Genomic DNA, 17122 nt, shown 5'->3' with positions numbered 1-17122 from the left:
CCCTGTTGGGCTGTCTCTGTGTGGGGGCTGCCATTAGCCCTGCTGTGGAGTGTGGCCTGTGAGCCAGGCCTGGTTGTAGAGGTGGCACAGCGTGGCTCAACTCGACCCTCGGGACAGCCCTCTTCTTCTCCCTTTGTCACATGAGGGGAAACCGGGGCACATGGAGATTAAATATCTTAGTTGAGGGCCCCAGGCAGGGAGGAGAGAATCCAAGGCTCAGCTGAAGCCAGATCTGCTCCCGAGCTGGCTTGTGGCTCTACTGCTGCTATGTCTGCGAGAGGGGTATGACAGCCTGAAGTGCCAGGCCCTGCCACTGGGGCTGCCAGTCTGGCTGGGAAGCAGTTGATAGCAACCCTGTGTGCCCCTCCTGCCCAGGGCAGAGTGCCACTGTCATGAGAAGGGGGCTGGTGGAGTCACTATTCCTTGGGCAGTGATAAGAGTGGGTGGCTGGCACCCCACATGCCAGGCACTCTTCTCCAAGTGCTGCTTTATCCACTCCCTTAACACTGTAGTAACAGTTGGAGGCAGGTGCTGTGATCACACCTCCCGGCAGCCTACAGATGTAGAAACTCCAGAGAGGTTACTTTCTGCCAAATGTCACACAGCCATTATTTAAATTCGAATCCAGGCAGTCCACCCTGGAGCCCCAGCTGTGGCCATCCTGCTGTGCCGCTTAAGGCATTAAGTCCCCCCCACCCCCCCACCCCCAACTGCCCTGTGGTTGTGCAGATAGGAACTCATGCCCAGGGAGGGGAGAGCTGCCTTTAGCACCTGCGTGGAGTGGAATGCAGGACTCCTTGCCTTGCAGTCCCTCGGGTCCCTTTGCCCTGCCAGTTTCCCACTTTACCTCCCCAGCCCAGTTTGGCCTCCTGTCAGCAGCCTGGGTTAGGCTCCTAGAGAAGCTGCTGCTGCCAAAGGCACACATCTTAGTTTTGGACCCTCAGGGCCAATGCTTCCGTGTGGCTCAGCATCCAGGACCAGGTCCAAAGCATATCAGCCTGTCGTAACAGCACTTCAAACCCCTGTCCAAGCATCGCTTGTACCTTGTTCAGTTGTGTCCAACTGCCCCCAGGACGCTGAGTGGCCACCCTTTTCTTCTGACAGTAGGAAAAGCCCTCTGTCCATGACTTCAACAGCCACGTCAGTAAAGGGAGTGCACAGCCTCCAGCTCCCCAAGGTACCCTGCATTTACACCTTGCAGATGTTTGGAGGTTGACTAGAAGAGTAAGGACTCTGGAGACCAGGTTCCAGTCTGGCCTGTGTGACCTTAGGGCAGTCATTTAACCTCTCTGAGCCTCACTGGAAAACAGAGATTATCAGCAGGATTACTGTATTTAAAAAAAAAAAAAAGAGGTAACATTGCAAATGTGCCCAATATGTTCCAGGCGGCTTCCTGGGCAGAAAGCTCTGGATCAATCTAGTGGTATCTATGCTGGCAGCTTCCAACTGTATAAGACAGAGTGGGAATGGGCATACTGGAGACCAGCACTGGAATGATACGGGAAGAAATCCTTAAAGTGGGAGGAAAATGAGCTCCTTTAGAATAACGTGGAGAACTCAGGTCTTCTCGTTGTCGGGCGTCTGTGCTTGCTTCCCCTCCCCTGCTGAGAACTAGCTTTTATTGAGCACTGACTGCATGCCACATGTCTCCAGTGTGTCGGCTCATTTGATCTTAACAGTGGCCCCACAAGCCACCACCAATATCACAGTCCCTCTTTTCCATCCCAGGGTGGTTATGTAACCAGTCTCCAGGGCTTCCAAGGCAGTTTTGAATGGAGGCTGGCTCTCCCAGGGCCTGGTCCTCCTTCTTCCCTGGCTCCTGCCCCTCTGCCTGAGAGGCACCCAAGTAGGGCGGCCACTTCAGAGCCACCGTCCTGGCTGCATCTCCCCAGAGGTTCCTGCTGGGAAACTACTCCCTTTATGGCAGGTCTACACTGGTGGCTTGTTTTCAGGCTTGAGGAGAATCCCCTGCAGGGCAGCTTAAGACCCAGGTGGCTGGGTTCCAGCACAGTTTTGACTCAGGTTGGGGAGAGGCTGAAGCTTCGCAGTTCCACCAAGTTCCTGGGTTGTGCCTAGGGGCCAGACTTTGAGAGTCAGAGTCATGCTAGTGCTGTGCAATAAAGTATGATATGAGCCACATGGGCGATTAAAATTTTTCTAGTAGCCCTATTAAAAAGTAAGAAGACTAGGTGGAATTAGTTATAATAATATATTTTATTTAAGCAACATACAAAATAGTATTTTAACAGGTAATAAATACAAAAATATCAATGACTTTTTAAAAACAACTTCTCTGGGCGTTCAATTTATGAAATCTGATGTGTAATTTACCCACACAGCCCATCCCAGTTTGGACTAGCCACTGTTCAAGTGCTCCATAGCCACATGTGGACAGAGGCTACCATACTGGATGACATTGGTCTAGACCATCCCTGTGAAGGGGCAGGTGGTGGCCCTTCCAGGTAGTACCCTCTGCTGCAGCTGGCAGTGCTGCCGGCCCAGGAAAAGGACCTTCAGCCTTGGAGCCTCTGTGCATGCCCATGTCCCACCACCTGATTTCTCAAAGAACAGGGTGACATGTGGTGCCTTGGGTAGGGGAGACTGTTGTCCAACATAGTGGGAGGAAGGGGGTTCTCTATGGACAAAAGTGCAGGGGTGAGCAACAGTTGGGCTGAATCAGAGGTCACTGATATTGCCTGATGTTCCACAGAGTATTAACATCAACCCCTCAGCCCTAGGTGGACGGGCTCAGCTGGCAATTGTGCCCAGATGCTGCTCTATGCCTGCCTCTCATGGGGCCCCAGCCTGTGCCCAGAGCTGTTCAGGATCTGGGCCTGTCCTCAAGAAAACCACTGTGCAGGCTCCAGAGGAACAAAGCATGCAGAGTGGTCGCCATACAGCCTGAAACTTTTTGTAAACTCAGGGCATGGTGCCAGGAACTCTGGTTTTAAAAGTGTCATGTCACTTTTCTTTTTCTAGCTAACCACACACTCACCTGAGAGCACAAATCTACATCCCTCCTGATTGCAACCCCACCCTGCTTCCAAATTGCCCCCAAATCTTGGAGCTCTCACAGCCCACAAGGTGGGGATTGGCTGACCTCACTGCCTTTCTCCTGGCAGTCCCAAGAGCCTGAGGTCTTCGGTGCACTCCTACGTCTGCTTCTGGCCGCCACGCGGGGGCGCGGTGGCAAGTCACCGTCCCCAGCTTGACGGTCCAAGTCCCTGCAATGGGATGGACTCCTGGTAGCGGGACCAGCCTAGGCGGCGGTGTCCTCGGGAGCGGAAATCTTGTCTATTCCGTGCAAGGCACGCGTCTGAAAGCTTGGCCTTCTCCATCACCCCGCAGACCATAAGGGTTACTGTCCCTGGCTATACCTGGAAAGGTGGGCACACAGGTCACTGTTTTTCAATCCCCAACCTCTCCAGGACTGGCCCAAGACTAGGGCAAGTGTATGGCCTCTTCCCAGAAGTCCCGCAGCGTCCGAACTCTTCTGGCGCTCCCACTCTAGCCCAGAAGATCTTTACCTGCGCTAGGAGTAGGCACACCTGGCCCTTGCAGTCCACAGCTGACACTTTGGGTGACCATTGGGATAGGCACAGTGAACTTAAAAGCCCAGAGTTGGCCTCTTTGGACAAACCCGGATGAGTAGGAGAAGCCTTTGGCCACCTGGGTCACACTCCTCGCTTTCCCCAGGGAGAGGCTCAAGGGTACATGATGCCCACTCCAACGCCAGGTGCTCCGGACCCGGGGCCACACGCTCGGGCAACCTGGGTCTGGGAGACTTGGCGGGGCCAGGACTCGAAGAGAGCAGCTTCGAGTCCCGCAGCGTGCTTCATCCGCAGACTCAGGCCTCCCTGTGTCCCGCGGGGTCCTCGTCACCAGCTGGAGCCTGCTGGCGGACCGCGGGCGCTGGGCACCTACAGGCCGGCGAGGAGAGGCGCCCGCGGGGCATTTGGGTAGACCAACTTTGGGAGACTGGGTTGGAGGAAGAGGCTTGGGAACCGTCGGCGTAACGCCGGAATCTGATGGCTTCGATGGGGTTTCCAGAAGGTTTGAGCAAGAAAGGAAGGGACCTAGGACCGCGCGTGGAGAGACGCCGCTATTTGGAGGCGCCAAGGGGGCGGAGCCAACCCGTTAGACTTCTTACGGCCGCCGGGGTAGCACGCGCTGAGAAATCAGGGTTGCCAAGGACAACGCGTTTGGGGCGGGGCTGCTGCCGGGGCGGAGCCTGAGCCTGAGAGGGCGGGGAAGGGCGGGGTCTGGGGGTGCGAGCCAGAAGCGAAGTTATGATTGGTGGAGACCTCCTGTTCTGGGCAGGGTCTGAGACCCGGCTGTGTGAAGATCGGGGAGGAGCTTAAGTGGGGGCGTGGCGTAGAGGGGGCGGGCTCCAAGCGCTGGAGTCGAACTTGGAGACGTGGTTGGCGGGGACCGCGCGCCCGGGGCGGGGCCGAGCCGGAGGGGGCGGAGCCGAGCGGCCGGGGGCGGTGCTGGGGAGCGCCGGGCCTGGGGCCGAGGCGGCGCGCGGCTCTGACAGCCGAGTCGCTCGCGGCCTCCCGCCCCCTCGGCACGGGCGCCCACCCGGCCTGGCCTGGCCTGGCCTGGCCCGGAGCCATGAGCCCCGGGCTGCTGCTACTCGGCAGCGCCGTCCTGCTCGCCTTCGGCCTCTGCTGCACCTTCGTGCATCGCGCTCGCAGCCGCTATGAGCACATCCCCGGGCCGCCGCGGCCCAGGTGAGCGGGGGGTGGGGGCGGGGGCCTGGATGGGGCGCTCGACTGGGGGGCCGGGGGCCGCGTCCCTGCCAGCATCGGGTCTGGGGGTCCAGCTTGGTCTTTGCGCGCGACCGCTTGGAGACCGAGGCCGTGAGAGGGGCGCTAACTATTCTTAGTAACAAATTACTCACAGCCGCAGCAGCTGCTGGGCGCCCGCCGCTCGGCTGGGCCCCACAAACGTGATAGCAGCGACAACCTTGTCAGGTAGGCTCTATTGTTAACCCATCGTTCAGACCAGGAGGCTGAGGCGCGCAGAAGCGAAGTCACCTGCCCAAGGTCACACAGTTGATAAGCCTAGATTTAAGCTCACGTCAGCCTGACTCCAAAGTGGGTGCTCTTAACTTTGGGATTCGGACAGGATTAACCTAGCAAAGTGCACTCTTTGGTTACATTCCCTCGTGTTTGTTGTGTTTCTGTCCTGGGAAATACCCGTTATCATTTCAGTACTTTTGTCCCATTCTTGGTCCCCACCCAACTTACCAACCCCCTCACCAGAACTTTGGAGTTGCTGAATTTTGGAGTTGCTATGTCATTTCCCAGCTCCTAGGGCTTTCCATCACTTCAGAACCAAAAAACCCAGTTCCAAATTAAATCCACTGCATGGCCAGCAAGGCCCCTGATGAGTTCTCCCGGCCAGCTCTGCACCCTTCTCTTCTGTCTTGCTGCTCACTGCTGCCCTCCCTCTATCCCAAGCTGGCTCTCACCCCACCAGGTCTTCCCCTTCCCTTCTGGAGCCTAGGCATGGTGGGCTTCTTCCTCTGTCACCTCTGATAGGCTTTCCCCAACCACTCTGTGTCAAACCACTCAGCCCCAAACTCTTTATGAGGCCATCTCTCCTGAAGGCACCTTTCCACCTGTTGACTGTCTGTTCACCTGTTGATTGTCTGTCTCCCCGTTTAGACTGTGAGCCCCAAGAGGGTAGGGATGCTCTGTGTTCACTTGTGTATACCCAGCACCTGGCATGTTGCAGTTGCTCAATAAATATCTGTTGAATGAATGAATAAACAATGGTATTAGACACACTTTTTAAAATCTCAGGGCATGAACATTCTGGAAGGTATCTGTCTCCAGCCCAAGCCAGAAGTGCTGGCTCTAGAGCCTGAATTTCTGTTTGGTGGTTTCAGGAATGATCTCTGGCTGGTGACATGGGGAGGCAACTGTTCTCCCCTTGGCTCTCTGTTGTCTCTGCCCTTTCCAACTTTTGGGTCTTCCTGGTACCTCCTTTCCCTTGATGAGCAGTTCTGCTTTCTACTCCACCTAGGTGGATCTTTTCCTAGCCCTCCATGCTTGGATTAGAAGCTAACTCTTCAGAGAGATCCCTCCTTGCCTGATCTTGGATTTATTGCATTTGTTTCATAAACCCTTAAGCCACCATGTAGTTTTTAACAGCATAATGGTAACTGGCAAATTATTTGTGCAACCTCATGTTAAGTGTCTGTCTCTCCCCTGGGGCCTGTGTCTATTTCATTCACTGCTGTGTCCTGACATCCCAACACAGCAGCACCTGGCACATGCACAGTAGACAATAAATAGTGATTCAAGGTTGAATGGTGGAAATCTACAGTTCCGTTAGGCGCACTAGCACTCTCCAACTCAGTAACCAAAGCTGGGAATGCGTGTTTTTGCGCTTGTTCTCATGGGTCTCAGTCTCCTTATAACCCCAAGAGCTTCAAACATTACATACCTGGTTAGATCTCTGTATGTGAAGAAGGAAGAAATTAAGTCAACTCCCTATCTCTACATATTTTTTTAAATCAAGATATAACTTGCATACTGTAAAATTTACCCTTTTAAAGTATATTATTCAGTGATTTTGGCGGGGGGTTACTGGGGATTGAACTCCAGGGAACTGGACCACTGGACCAATGCCACTGGACCACTGGACCACTGAGCTACATCCCCAGCCCTATTTTGTATTTTATTTAGGTCAGGGTCTCACTGAGTTGCTTAGTGTCTCGCCATTGCTGAGGCTGGCTTTGAACTCGTGATCCTCTTATCTCTGCCTCCCGAGTTGCTGGGATTTCAAACATGCACCACTGCATGGCTTCTAATTCAGTGATTTTAATATAGTAGCAGAGTCATAAAACCATCACCACTACTTTCAGGACATTTTTGTCCCTTTAAGAAGAAACCCTTTACCTATTAGCTATTACTCCTCATATCCCACCCCATACAGCCCCAGCACTAATCTGCTTTCTGTCTCTACAGATTCACCTACTTTGGATATTTCATATGAATGGAATCATAAATATATGGCCTTTGAGTCTGGCTTCTTTTACTTAATGTATTCGAGGTTTATCCATATAGTGGAATGTGTGCATATTTCTTCTCTTTTTACGGCTGAATGATCCCCATCTCTTGCACCAAGAGTTTACCTGTGACCTACAGGTGTGTGGGAGGGGGCAGAAAAGTAGAAGAAGGCTGAATATAATCACTGTAGGGCTCTTTATTAAGGAGGTGAACTGAACAGTGCATATATAAAGATTTTGGATTACAACTTGATTGGTGGTCAAATATAAAACCGCTTGATGAAAGTTCTGAAAACTTTCCTAGCACAAATTAGATATTTCGGCATTCAAAGCCTCAATCCTGGAACCGTGATTGGCAATGCCGTAATTGACAGGAGGTCTGTGTAGTAGGGTTCCAGTAGTGGCATTTGTCCATTGTTATTCCAAGGCTTTGCCAGCTTGTAGCAAGAAACCTCTATAGCTGCTGTGGCCTGGCCCACCCTCTGACCTTCTTCTGTAGGGAGGCCCTCTTCTCCAGGATGTCCTCCCAGTGACCTTCTCTGTGCTCTTATTACCATGTCCCTCTGCACTGATTCATTTAACAGACAAAAACTTAGAGCCCCCTGCCTGTCTCACACCCATGTGGGTTGCTTCTTTATTTCTCTGTCGCGGCTCTCTAATGTTCTCATCAGCCCCAACTGTCTGGTGGCGTGCAGTGGTGTCAACTTGACACTGCACGGTCTCTCCTGGTTTTTATTTATTTTGGAAGACATTTTTTTGACTTCGACTCCGGACAGAGCTGGTTCTCTCCTCCCGTCTGACTTGCCCAGCTGCCCAGGGTGTTTCCCAGCCATGGCAAGGCCCCTCCTCGGGCTCTGTCTGTGGTGCAGCCGGTAGATTTTGGATGCGCAGCTGAACACTCACCGTCCTGGCCCACCAGGTGAGGCACTGACCCAGCTCTCACCCCTGGTGGGGTCCCCACTGCTCAACCAGGGCATAGGCTCCCTTCATCCCCAAGTGGTCTCACTGTGGGCCCCTCCTCTGGTTCCTGTCCAGGGCTTTCTGTCACCATAGCAAACCTTGGATTCACACCTGGCCAATCACAGTGTTCTAGGAAAGTGGACGTGCTGGGCAGTGCCAGACAGGGGGACTCTTTGTCCGCCCCATCTCTCTGGGCTGCCCTACCATATCCAGTCTATCACCAGGGGTGTGGCAAGTGGGCTTCTGTCCGTTGGGGGTGCTGAGCTGAAAGCCCCAGTGTGGCGCCATCCCCTCAGCCATACCTGCTTATTTCCAACACCCGGCCTCCTGCTGTCCTCTCCTGGCATCTCCTGCAGGAACCAGAAGGAATAGCTCTTAGTTTCCTTTCTTGACTGGCCATGGGAATCCTACCCAACTCCCTGCCCTCTGTCACCTTTTGGTGACATTTGCCTTTCTTCCCAGGTGGTGGTAGACCCCAGCAGCTGGGGATCCCACTGGAGTCACACAGGCCTACAAGAATGAGACCATTCCCCCAACACGAATAGATTTTGGGATTGACAGTAAGAATGTTAGATTACTCTGAAAATACAGCCTGTCTGTTCATCCTTCTGTAAGCTGAGTGGTGTCGGTGCAGGGCTACTCACCTGGAATGGGCCTCCTTTGCCAGGGTCACTGTGTACTTCCTGCCCCAGAGCATTTTTCCGCCCACTCTCCAGTCTGCTCTCTTGCCTTCTCTTGACTTCCGTCACCTTCTCCTCCACCCACACACTCGGCTTTTATTCTTGCCTCCTACTTCCCTGAGCCAACGGAATGAGTGCAGAGAACTTCTTTCCAGGGGCCTGCGCCTCGATGCCCACCCTGTGTCTTCCATCTGTTCTTGCAGATGGATGTCGGTGTCCTGGCCCAGGCCAGCCTGCCCCTCTGCTCAGCCACCCTGCCCCAGCCATCCTCTGCCCCCCACCCTGGCCATCAGTTGGTCCTCTCTTCTGCACCACACCATTTGATATAACCTGCTGTCCAATCCCCGGCTTGGAAGACCCTGCCCTTCATCCTCTCGCTCCCTGCAGCTCCTACCCCATGGCCAACTCTGCCTCGGAACTCGGAACTTTGGCTCCTGCCTCTCCACTGAATGAGCTTTGCTCCAGAACCCCAGGGGTACCCAGTTGTCAGCTCCCCGTCCTCATCCTGCCTGGTCCTTCAGTGTCCTGGACAGAGAACATGCCAGAGCCACCTGGCAGAGGTGGAGGGAGCCGGGGCTGGTGGTGGGGGCTTCTCCACGGTGTGTTTACCTCCTGGAACTTGTGGCCCATTCCTCTCTGGAGCAGAGCCAGAGGGGTCCTGGTGGCAGAATCATGCGGTGGGCAGGAGGCCGTCTGCCAGCCCGGCGAGCTCTGCTCGGTCCTTCTCATCTTAGTGAACAGCAGCTCCACCCACTCTCCCAGCTTCCAAGGCCACAGCCCAGGGCACCCTTGGCACCTCCCATGCCTTACCACCACATCAGTGTGGTCAGTGTGCGCTGTTGGCTGTGCCTTTGAGGACAGTCAGAAATCTGACTTCTTATCACCTCCACTGCCCTACCCTGGTCTGGCCTCATCGCCTCTCCTAGCCCCTCACTGGTGCCCCTGCTTTCACTCCAGTCCCCTGTCCCATTCCAGTTACTCTCAGCACAGCAGCAGAAAGAATCTATTTGGGATCTGCCCAAATCAGATCCCTCCACTGCTTGAACCCTACAGTGGTCCCATGTGACTGATTTCAAAGCAAAGTTTGATCAACAGCCTATGGCACCCTGTGTCCACTGAACAACTTTGGTAACCCCACCTTGTACTCTTAAGTACTCTGCTCTGGCTACAGGGGGTTTCTCGCTATCTAAGCACATGCGTACCCCAGGGCCTTTGCACCAGCTCCTGTTGCCTGGACTGCTATTTCCCTAAATACCTGTGTGGCCAAATCCTTTACTACTTGCATGTGTCAGATCACAGGCCACATTCTTGGAGAGATGTTCCTGCCTGTATAAATGGCCATTCCTGCCCCTCTCCCCAGCACTCTCGTCCCAATATGTATCCTGTTTTTCTCCCATCACTCTCTGGCATCATGTTTATTTACTTCCTCTTTTTAATCTTCTCTCCATCTCTCCCTGGGAGAATCTGAGCTCCATGACCCAGAAAACTCCAACTGCAGTCTCATCGTCACCCATTTGGGATGCTGCAGTGAGCATGATTGGAATAAAATCATGTAAGAGGCAAGAAGTCACGGGCATCCTGAAATGTGCTTCAAGGTCACACCCAACAGGCTTGCTATGCTCCAGTGCCTCCCCTGCAGACTTAGATAAACTGGCCCTTGGGACCAGCAGTGCAGTTGTGGGCAGGTCCCTACCTCTCTGTCCTACAAATGACACGGTTCATGATACCTAGCTTACCCAGGAGACAGAGTGCCCAGGTGGGGTGAGGCTTAGCATGGTGCTCGCCACAGGAAGTACGCCACGGATGTCAGAAGGCGAGACACATCATGCTCCTGAACCTTGCTATGTGCCAGCCCTGGAGCTCTGGCCAGGGACAATGCCTCCCCTCCAAGGAAGCCTTTAGCGCTGGTGGGACCGGGGTTGCGTCCTTTCTGCTCACTGCCTGGTGGTCCTGAGCCAGCCCACGGCCTTCTCGCTCAGGCCTCCCTGTGTCCTGTGGGGGTGGCAGCCTTCAGTGGTGCTGCTGCTGAGCCTAATGCTTCCTTTTCTTCCAGTTTCCTTCTAGGACACCTCCCCTACTTTTGGAAAAAGGACGAGGTTTGTGGCCGTGTGCTCCAAGATGTGTTTTTGGATTGGTGGGTTCAAACTTGTCACTTGTTGCCTTACTCCAGGTCCTCAGGGGGAAGTCATCCTGTTTAGTCACACAAATCCCAGCCCCACCCTCCCCTGGCCCAGGCCACACCTGAATGAGGCTGGATGGAGGCCACCTTGTGCCATTCATCAAAGGGGGGACCTTAGACCAGCCTTCAGAAGCTCTTTGAGCCTGAGTTTCCTTATCTATAAACTGGGTGTGTGGCAGGGGACAAGACTGTCATTGTTTGGGATGGGACTTAACGCTCTTCAAAGGGCTTCCCAAGAAAAGTTGTCATGAAGATATGGTTCCCAGAAGGACCTTCCCAGGCAATTGAATGAGGGTCTTGCAGTCCTATCTCATGGGCATGGAGATTGAGGCCCAGAGGGGGATGTGACTCAGCCGTGGTTGGGCAAGAGCAGAGCCTCACCCCCAGGCCTCCGGACCCCCAGCACGGGGTTCTTCTCCTGCCCTGTGCTGAGCACCTTCTGGGACGGGATGCTGCTGTTTCCCCTGGCAGTAGGGCACCCCCTGGGCTGAGGCTGGGCTGAGGGGCACATCTCTGATGGTTGACAGCCTCCTTCTGGTCACTTTGATTTCCAGGGCTAAGAAGTACGGACCTGTTGTGCGTGTCAACGTCTTCCACAAAACCTCTGTCATCGTCACAAGCCCTGAGTCAGTCAAGGTAGGGAAGGTGTGGTTTCCAGGGCAGCTGCCTCCCTTTCCCTGGGTTGGGGGAGTGAAACCTGGTCCCAGGGACATGGAGGACGGCTCCAGAGCCAGATGCATTCGGGCTGTTCTCCCAAGGTTCCAGAAGGGGAGGCCTCTTAGAAAGAGGCCACCACTGGGGCCACCTCCAAGCACTGCCATGGGCACACGGAGAGGGAGGGGACTCTGCTGTTCCTGTTTGGGCTGGGAATTTGATCCATCTGGTTAAAATGTAGTGGATTTGCCTTTCTTGGCCTCAGTTCTTCATCTAAAGAGGCAGCAATTTTAACCCTACCTTGAAGCTCTCTGATGAGAATCAAATATGGGTGGATTTGCCTAACACGAAGCTTCTAAGATACTCAAGCAGTGCTTACTGTGTGCCAGGTACTTTTCTAGGTACTCCATCACTGTTGACCCATTTCATCTTCACGGGGTGGGGGCTCTTATTAGTCCCCATTTTAGAGATGAGGAAACCAAGACAGATGGCATTAGTCTGTACCATGTAGGAATAAAGAATGAATACCCACCATCTGCTTTGGAGTTGGCCAAACCAGGCTCAAATCTGGGCTCTATGGCTGGCTGGCTGTGGGACCTAGGACAAGTGACTTCATTCTGGGCCTGGTTCCTCATCTATAAAACAGGGATGTTGCCTCTCTTAGAACAGTGGGCTGGAACCATGGGGCCCATGCCAGGCACACGCCATTTGCTCAGTTAGTGTTGGCACTGTTATTTTTCAGAGTGGATGTTTAGATATACTGCTGTGACACTGCGTGGCCGCGGTGAGGGGCGAAATACAACAGGTGGTGTTAGTGGGGTTTGCTTTGTTTTGTTTTTGTGGTGCTGGGGATTGAAGCCAAGGCCTCAAATGTGTTGGGTAAATGCATGCTCTACCCCTGAGCAATACCCCAACCCTAATATACAACTTTGGGCACACTTCAGGAGACAGGCTGAACAACCATGGTGTTACTAACTGAAGGTCAAAGATTATTTTCAAAAAAAGCTCAATTTCACAGACATAGTTTAAGAGTTTTTAAAGTATGCGACCAAGAACATGCATAGAGACTTTCACGATACTTGCAGGTGTATATTAGTATGGTGCATTATGTGAGTGTGGCAACTGATACTCAAGTATTAAACAAACCTTGCATTCCTGGTCATGATATGTTAAGGCTTATTTTTCTAGATTCAGGTTTTTTGTTCTTGTATTTACTTTCTTGTAGTGCCTTTGTCAGGTATTGGTATCAGGTTAATACCAGACTCAAGGCGGGTCAGGAAGTGGTAATCCCTCCTCTGTTTTTTTTTTTTTTTTTTAAGAATTTGCATAAGAATGGTATTACTATTTTCTTTAATGTTCTATAGAATTCACCAGTGGGGCCATGGATCTAGACTTGGCTTTAAGGGAAGTTTTGTTTGTATTTTGAGAAATTAAACATTTCACTAGGCATGGTGGTGAACGCCTGTAATCCCAGCAGCTCCAGAGGGTGAGGCAGGAGATTACTAGTTCAAAGCCAGCCTCAGCAATTTATTGAGGCCCTAAGTAATTCAGTGAGACCCGGTCTCTAAGTTAAATACAAAAATGGTCTGGGGATGCGGCTCAGTGGTTAAATACCTATGTGTTCAATCCCTGGTACATAAAATAAATAAATAAATAATTCATGTGTTTTAAAAGTCATGTACTTAAAAATATTTTAAGTTTTAAAGTATTATAAAATAAAATATAACATAAAATGCATAATTTATTTTAGTATTGGTAGCCAGGGCCTTGCCCATGTTAGGCAAACATGTCCAACCACTAAACCATATCCCCAGGCCTTTTTAAATTTTTATTTTGAAACAGGGTCTCCCTCAGTTGCCCAGACTGACCTTGACTTTGCAATCCTTCTGCCTTAGCCTCCCCAATAGCTGGGGTTGCAATTACACACCACCATACCTTGCTAAATTTACAGTTTTAATTAAGTGTACAGCTCAGGGACATTAAGTACCTTCACATTGTTGTGCATTCTTTAACATCACCCAACTCCAGAACTTCCTCATCTTCCCAAACTGAGGCTCTGTACTCATTAAACAATAAATCTCCATTTTCCTTTACCCCAGCTCCTGGCAACCAGCACCACACTTATTGCCTCTATCAATTTGACTAACTGCAGCACTTCATCTAGGTGGACTCATAGAATTTTGGTTCTTTTGATATAGGTTTATTTTGCTTTCAAAACATCCCCTAGTTCTACCCACATTGTAGCACGTGTCAGGATTTCCTTCTCAGTTTATTTAATTGACATTTGGTCATTCTGATTTTTTGTTGTTGTTGTTTTTTCTTGAGTTTGGTAATTCATGTCTTTCATGGATTGTCCATTTCATTTAAGTTGTCAGAATAATTGGTACAAAGGCATTCATGACATTTACTCATCTTATTAATGTCTGTAGGATCTGTAGTGATGTCCCCTCCTTCATTCCCAAGAACAGTCATTTGGGTTTTCTTTTACTTCTTGATCAGTCTACAAGGTAAATGAATGAGTGGCTCAAAGAACCATTTTGGCTTTAACAACTTTCTCTATTGTTTTTCCATTTTCTTATTTACTGATTTCAGGTTTTTATCATTTTCTTCCTCTACTAATTTTGGTTTAATTTGTTCTTGTTCTAATTTTTAAGGTGAGAGTTTATATCATTGATTTCAATCATTTGTTTGTTTGTTTTTTCAAAAGAAACACTTAAGGGCTGGGGTTGGGCTCATTGGTAGAGTGTGAGGCACTGGGTTTGATCCCAAGTACCATATTAAAAAAAAAAAAAAAAAAAAAACCTAAATCAACAAAATAAAAGTATAGGGAAAAAAAAGCCTATAAAATAAATACTTAAAGGGAACTGTCTTAATACAAATTTAGTAGGTCATATTTTCATTTTAATTCAATTCAAAATATTTTCTAACCTTCTCTTGTGCTTTCTTCTTTGGACCATGGATTATTTAGACGTGTGTTATTCCATTTCTAGATATTACTGGATATTCAAGATATTATTCTGTTATTGATTTCTAATTTAGTTTTTTAAGATCAGAGAAAATATTCATTGTGATTTCAATTCTTTTAAATTCATTGAAATTTGTTTTAGGGCCTGGCATATGGTCCATTTTGATAAACATTTACAAATACTTAAAAAGAATGCATATTTCATAATTGCTGAATAGTGTCTTACCAACGTTTATTAGATCAACTTGGTGTGTAGTGGTATTTAAATCCTCCAAGTTCTTTCTAACTGTTCTGACAATTACTGGGTGTGGGGTCTTGGACCCTCCAATCAAAGTCATGAGTTTGTCTCAACTTTCAGTCCTACCTGTTTTACTTCATGTATTTTGGTGTTCTATTATCCGATACGTATGCATTTAGTAGGATGATGTCTCCATGAAGGACTGACCTCTTTGAATATGTTTATAATATTGCAACTGGTGTTTAAGTTCTGCTGGACCATTCTATCACATTTACTGTGTCTAGGCCTGGGTATAGGCTAGACTTTCCTCTTTTTTGACTTTCCTAATTTTTTTTTAATTGACCCCTTTATTCTTGGAAATGTCTGTTTTTACCCTTGGGAGTGCTCTTTGCCTGGAGTGCCTCTTCTCTGCTTCAATACAGCCACTTCAGCTTTCTTCTGCTTGTTGTCGCCTGGCGTCTCTTTACTATTAACCCTTGGGGTTCTGGATTTAAAGTGGGTGTCTCACAGGTAGCTCGTAGTTGAGTTCTTGTGGTTGTATACGGTATGACAGTCTCTACCTTTAAATGGAGCGCTTGAGGGCATTTATGTTTAATGTAATTATTTTTACAGTTAGGCTTAAGTCCCTTGTGTTCCTGTTTGTTTTCTGTATGTTCGTCTGTTGTTTGTCTCCCTTTCCTCCTTTTCTGCCTTCTTTGGATCAGGTACAGTTTAGTATTCTGTTTTATCTCTGCTATTGGCTTTTTCGCATTCTCTCTCAGTGGTCATCCTAGGATTGATAATATCATCTTTAACTTATATCAATCTATCTTCAAGTTGCCACTTCATCTCTGCCTATCTGTTTTTATGACTTTCTCTTTATCACTTTAGCAATTGAATTATGATCTGCCTTTGGGTCCTTTTCTTTGTGTTTATTTATTTGTGGTACTAAGAATTGAACCCAGGGCTTCATGCATGCTAGGCAAGTACACCAAAGAGGTACTCTCAGATGCCGAGCTTTGCCCTGTGGGCACCAGGAGGAAGTCAGGCTGCTTCTCTACTGTAAATCAACCCAGGGCTGCTACCTTTCAAGCCCTTACTTGATTTGATTTGGTTTGATTTGATTTGAGACATGATCTTGCTAAGTTGCCTAGGCTGGCCTTGAACTCATGATCCTCCTGCTTCAGGGCTCCAGAGTTTATTGGGATTACAGGTGTGTGCCCCTGTGCCCAGCTCCTTTGTATCAATTCTATTTGGGATTCTTTGAACTTCTTGGATATGTGGATTCTTTGAATATGTTGGTGTGTAGTGGTATTTAAATCCTCCAAGTTTTTTCTAATTTTTTAGGCAATTAGAATATATTTATAATATTTCAACTGGTGTTTAAAGTTCTGCTGGACCATTCTATCACATTTATTATGTCTAGGCCTGGGTATAAGCCAGACTTTCCTCTTTTTTGACTTTTCTATTTTTTTTTTTTTAATTGATGACTGGCCAATGTTGTTACAAGGTTCCATTCTGCTCACTAGTATTTGGAGATCAGAGTTGGTAGGAAGGGAATGACAAAGAACAACTTCACCTCGGCAAAGTAAAGCTAATATTGGCTAAGATGGTGTAAAACGCAGTGGTGTAGTCATCACCCTTGTTACACTATGGATTTTTCATTGTTGAGCATTAAATTTTGTTTTAAGAGCCAAGCATGGTGGCATTTACCTATAGTTCCACCTACTCAAGAGGCAGGAGAATCACTTGAACCCAGGAGTTCAAGACCCACCTGGGCAACAGAAGAAGACTCTGTTTTTAAAAAAATCTATGTTTTTGCTTTCTTCCTTTAAAAATTGTTGGACTTCATTTAGACAGATGGTAAAGTAACTTGCAGATCAATTTGATCCTTTCTCAGCTTGCATTAAGGTATTGATTACTCCAGGGCCAGGTTATTCCTATTGCTAAACGGTGACTCTCCTAGGGCCTTTAATGAAGTCTTCATGTTGGAAACGTGTCTACTCTGGCTGGTGGGTACTTGAGTGATTCTTGGCTCTGTTTAAGCTCTGGGAATTGCCCAGCCTGTAGTTGTGTGATAATCCTCCTCTTCTCAGAATCTGCTTTGGCCCAGCCTCATGGAGTCCCCAGCAGATGTACTGGTGGTCATCAAACACTCTGGTGACCCCATACATGGAGCTCCTTTGGGTATTGCTCCTCTCGGTTCTTTGTCCTATAAATTCCAGCTTCCCTTGGCCTTCCTGGACTCTGAGCTCTGTGTGCAACTTGGCAAGGCTGATGGACTGTATTTAGGTCCCTTCTTTTAGTGTCATTGTCCTGGAATTGCCTCCAGGTGAAAGCTGGGTAAACTCCAGGTCATAAGGCCTACATCTTTTTTTCCTCCCTCCTTTGGTTCACAGTCCTGTCCTGCTTGTCTCAAAATGGTGTCGGAAAACAGACGTGTCAC

General features: G+C 49.5%; 1 protein-coding gene across 1 annotated transcript in view; it reads left to right on the top strand.

Moving 5' to 3' along the window:
• The first annotated feature begins 4539 nt into the window (after window positions 1-4539).
• Window positions 4540-17122, top strand: part of Cyp46a1 (cytochrome P450 family 46 subfamily A member 1) — a 38414-nt gene continuing 25831 nt past the window's right edge. Inside the window, exons 1-3 of the mRNA XM_027946692.2 lie at window positions 4540-4733; window positions 10715-10795; window positions 11395-11476. Of these exons, the coding sequence (XP_027802493.1) occupies window positions 4615-4733; window positions 10715-10795; window positions 11395-11476 (282 nt within the window). The 5' untranslated portion in view covers window positions 4540-4614. The remainder of the gene's footprint in view (window positions 4734-10714; window positions 10796-11394; window positions 11477-17122) is intronic.

The sequence above is a fragment of the Marmota flaviventris genome, chromosome 2 (assembly GCF_047511675.1).
Source record: "Marmota flaviventris isolate mMarFla1 chromosome 2, mMarFla1.hap1, whole genome shotgun sequence".
Lineage (NCBI taxonomy): Eukaryota > Metazoa > Chordata > Mammalia > Rodentia > Sciuridae > Marmota > Marmota flaviventris.
The sequence above is the reverse complement of the archived record's forward strand: the minus strand, read 5'-3'. Positions and strand labels throughout refer to the sequence as shown.